The sequence below is a fragment of the Cynara cardunculus genome (assembly GCF_001531365.2).
Source record: "Cynara cardunculus var. scolymus isolate 2C chromosome LG 6, CcrdV1, whole genome shotgun sequence".
Taxonomy (NCBI): domain Eukaryota; kingdom Viridiplantae; phylum Streptophyta; class Magnoliopsida; order Asterales; family Asteraceae; genus Cynara; species Cynara cardunculus.
In genome coordinates, this window is record NC_037533.1 from 11,730,186 (window position 1) to 11,733,496 (window position 3,311).

The 3,311-nt window shown below is 36.1% G+C and overlaps 1 protein-coding gene across 1 annotated transcript; it reads left to right on the forward strand.

Moving 5' to 3' along the window:
* The first annotated feature begins 304 nt into the window (after positions 1–304).
* Positions 305–3,116, forward strand: LOC112514548. Its single transcript, XM_025121076.1, has 6 exons — positions 305–696; positions 1,152–1,209; positions 1,369–1,449; positions 1,790–1,825; positions 1,909–2,148; positions 2,429–3,116. Exons 1-6 carry the CDS (start codon positions 509–511, stop codon positions 3,020–3,022), a joined length of 1,197 nt encoding a protein of 398 aa, XP_024976844.1. The 5' UTR covers positions 305–508; the 3' UTR covers positions 3,023–3,116.
* The last annotated feature ends 195 nt before the right edge of the window (positions 3,117–3,311 follow it).

Below are 3,311 nucleotides of genomic sequence, written 5' to 3' on the forward strand. Positions count from 1 at the left end.
GATGTATCTAACAGGTTTTAGAAAGTTCAATGAGTTATTTAACATGTTTTAGAATGTCCAAAAATTTATTTATTACAAAAAATTGTCTAAGGACTAAATTATTTCAAACACTAAAGCTTATCGAGTTTAAATTTTTCCCTATTTTAATTGTATAAATGAATAAGAGAAGAAATAATATTTTAATTGTACAATAGACAGAGTTCCCAAGCCTTTTTTGAAGCTATAAAAGAGGTAGAGTTTCCCCAACTTTTCTGAAAGCAACAACTCAAGCAATCGCATTTTTTTGAATTTGTTAAACTCAACAATATTATATTTTTTAACTTTAAGATCATAACAAAATGCATCGTCATCTTCGTCTTCTTTAACCTCCACCATATCCACAAACCAACCTGCTATTGCTAAATTCCTCAATCACAGACTCCTGTTTCTTTCAAAACTAATTTGCTGGGTTTTCTTCTCCTACCTTCAGATAAAGTTTTGGAGATAGAGATAGAGGAATTATAAACAAATGTGGGGATTCGGAGGGAGATTCTACTGGGGAAGGAGAAATCAAGACGAAACAAGAGGAAACACCAAAGGAATCGTGGTGGTATTCGCATGGATGTCAAGTCAGGATAAGCACTTGAAGAATTACATCCACCTTTACTCTTCCCTCGGTTGGGATTCTCTCGTTTGCCATTCTCAATTCCTTAATCTGTATGTTTCTCATCGCTTTCTACAACAATCCCTAATATTCATCTGATGTTTCCCTCAATTTTCGGACAATAAGGACATGATTTCTGTAACTTATTTCACAATTTTCGTCCTCAAGGTTTATCGTACAACATAATTGATTGAGTTCGCATTTGAAATTGGCATCGATATCTGAAATTATCTGATTGGTAATTCTTCTGGTTTGATTGGTTCATTGAAAACCAACTTATAATTAAGCTGTGGGAGCTAATTATGTGCTCATGAATTGGCTTGCACCCTATGATAGAAATTGAAACTTGATAGCTTCTTCATTGCTTTAGAGTTCAAATATGAGTCCAAATTCATAGACTAGTTAATGGTTCATGAAATGGATGATTATGCCTAATTGATCCTAGATGAAAGACACAAATGATACTAGTATTATTTGCATTCTGGCTTCATGGTATTCACAATTTCAGGTTCTTCCCAGATAAGGCAGCATCATTGGCATCAGACGTTCTAAGTGAGCTCATTAAGGTCAGTCCTTTTACATCTTACCATTGATCGTATTGTATCTAAACCAAACGAACTCAGTAAATTCTATACAGACCGGGATCTGGAAGAGGTAAGATGTACACAGTTTTTCCTGATCTCGATATCTGTGCTAATTGTAATTCTCTTGTTTTGTATGTTAAGGAGCTAAAAGATAGACCATGCCCGATTGTTTTCGCATCTTTTTCTGGTGGCCCAAAAGCTTGCATGTACAAAGTTTTACAGGTGAATATAGCCTGCAGAAACACACACACATATATGTATATATATTTGGGTAACTGTGGGTATATGGGTTAGCTTATGCAGACCGATGAATCCCTGGCGACCACAAATGGCCTACAGTCATCGCAGGTGAGCCTCTATGGCTAAAGAGGCTTAGGCAACACGTGAACTCAAACCCAGGGAAGATGAGATTTCCGCTAGATCTACTTGAAGTGATTGATGCACATATATTTGTTTCTTTCTACAAAGGGTTTCACATTCTTGGTTTCTTTTTACGTATTTCTTTGTTAGTTTCTAATTTTGTAGTTGTTTCTAGCATTAACTCGGTATCTTTTTCGTGTAGATAATTGATGGCAAGTGCACAATTCATATAAATCCGGTAACTTTCATCTTTGTGTTGTGTTCTTAAGGCTTGTGCTTTGTTGTTGCACTAATGTTTACCTTAAAAAAATTGTGATGAAGGATGATCTTCGATTGGTTAGAGACTGTGTTTCTGGCCACATTTATGACTCTACTCCTATCGATTTTACAAGTGATTTGGGTGTCCAAGTTTTGCTTCACCCGACCATTCTAAAAGTGTCACGTCCCCCCGTCATAGTGAGATGGATCGCGAACGGTTTCTCGTCTAGTCTTGATGCGTTGTTCCTTACCAAATTCGAGCTGCAACGTGCAGACTATTGGCAAACCCTCTACTCCACTGTAGTAAGTTACCATTACAATCATTGCTCGAGTTAAGATCATGTGAGAAATTTTTATTTTCATGAGAATGTGAGAGAAAAGGGTGAAGGTACCTTTATATTGTATGAATGTTACGTTATAATCATATTATGCGAAATATAAGGTTATCATAACCAGTTTTATGATAAGGTTACAAGGTTGTGACTTTCTCATATTCTCATGAAAATTTGTTCTCACCAACCTTATTCTATATCTATTTCAAATGAGAATTTTTACGGGTTTGTTTTGATTCGTAACGATGTAGGCCATGGGAGCACCGTACCTCATTTTGTGCTCCGAGAACGACGAACTTGCTCCTTATCAAATTATCTGCAATTTTGTTCAACGATTAGAAAATCTTGGTGGTGACGTTAAATTGGTGAAGTGGAGTAACTCCCCTCATGTAGGTCATTACCGGCATCACCCCGAGGAGTACAGGGCAGCTGTGATCGAACTACTGACGAAAGCTGGATCCATATATTCCACAAGAGTTGAGCAGCAACTCAAAAGCATAAACAATGAGACCTCAGAGCCAGTGCACCACTTACAGGAACCATTAGTTTCTGGCTCAAGATACCACCAAAACTCGAAAAGACTGGCTCTTGATTTGAACCAACGGATGATCGTTCCCAGATCCATGGCGTACGATCAAGTTAGAGAGACGGGACCCGTGCAAGGTGAAGCCGAAGAACGTTTCATTCGTCAATCTGTGATGGCTGAGATGAACTGTGATGGCATTGTTGGTGAAATCCTGTTTGATGTTGGTGTCCTGAAGAACGTTGAAGATTGGGATTTGAGGTCATTTGGGAGACATTCCGACATCAATTTTATAAAATGCATTCGAAGATCGAAAATGTAGTCATAATTATATGATGTTGATTTCAAGGGCCGTAACGATAATGATAATGAAAATTATAAAAATTGATTCGTTATCTATACTATATTATAAAGCATTTGATAAAAATTCTTAAAAACGATTTTTTATGCACGAAGTACTGTTTATTGATGCATATTACTTAAAATTTAAGATTACAAGTAAATTGTACATAAGTATAACTTATTAAAGCTTTATATTTGAATTCGTCTAACTAACTATAGATAAACGTAATCAAATATTGGATAAACATCTCATTTTAAATATAAAAAAT

What these genes read in the sequence shown, in the direction of transcription:
- LOC112514548 (XM_025121076.1), top strand. Translation starts at nt 509, where the DNA reads ATGTGGGGATTCGGAGGGAGATTCTACTGGGGAAGGAGAAATCAAGAC. An exon ending in CATTCTCAATTCCTTAATCT is followed by an intron (nt 697 to 1,151) that starts GTATGTTTCTCA and finishes TCACAATTTCAG; the next exon opens with GTTCTTCCCAGATAAGGCAG. An exon ending in TTCTAAGTGAGCTCATTAAG is followed by an intron (nt 1,210 to 1,368) that starts GTCAGTCCTTTT and finishes TTGTATGTTAAG; the next exon opens with GAGCTAAAAGATAGACCATG.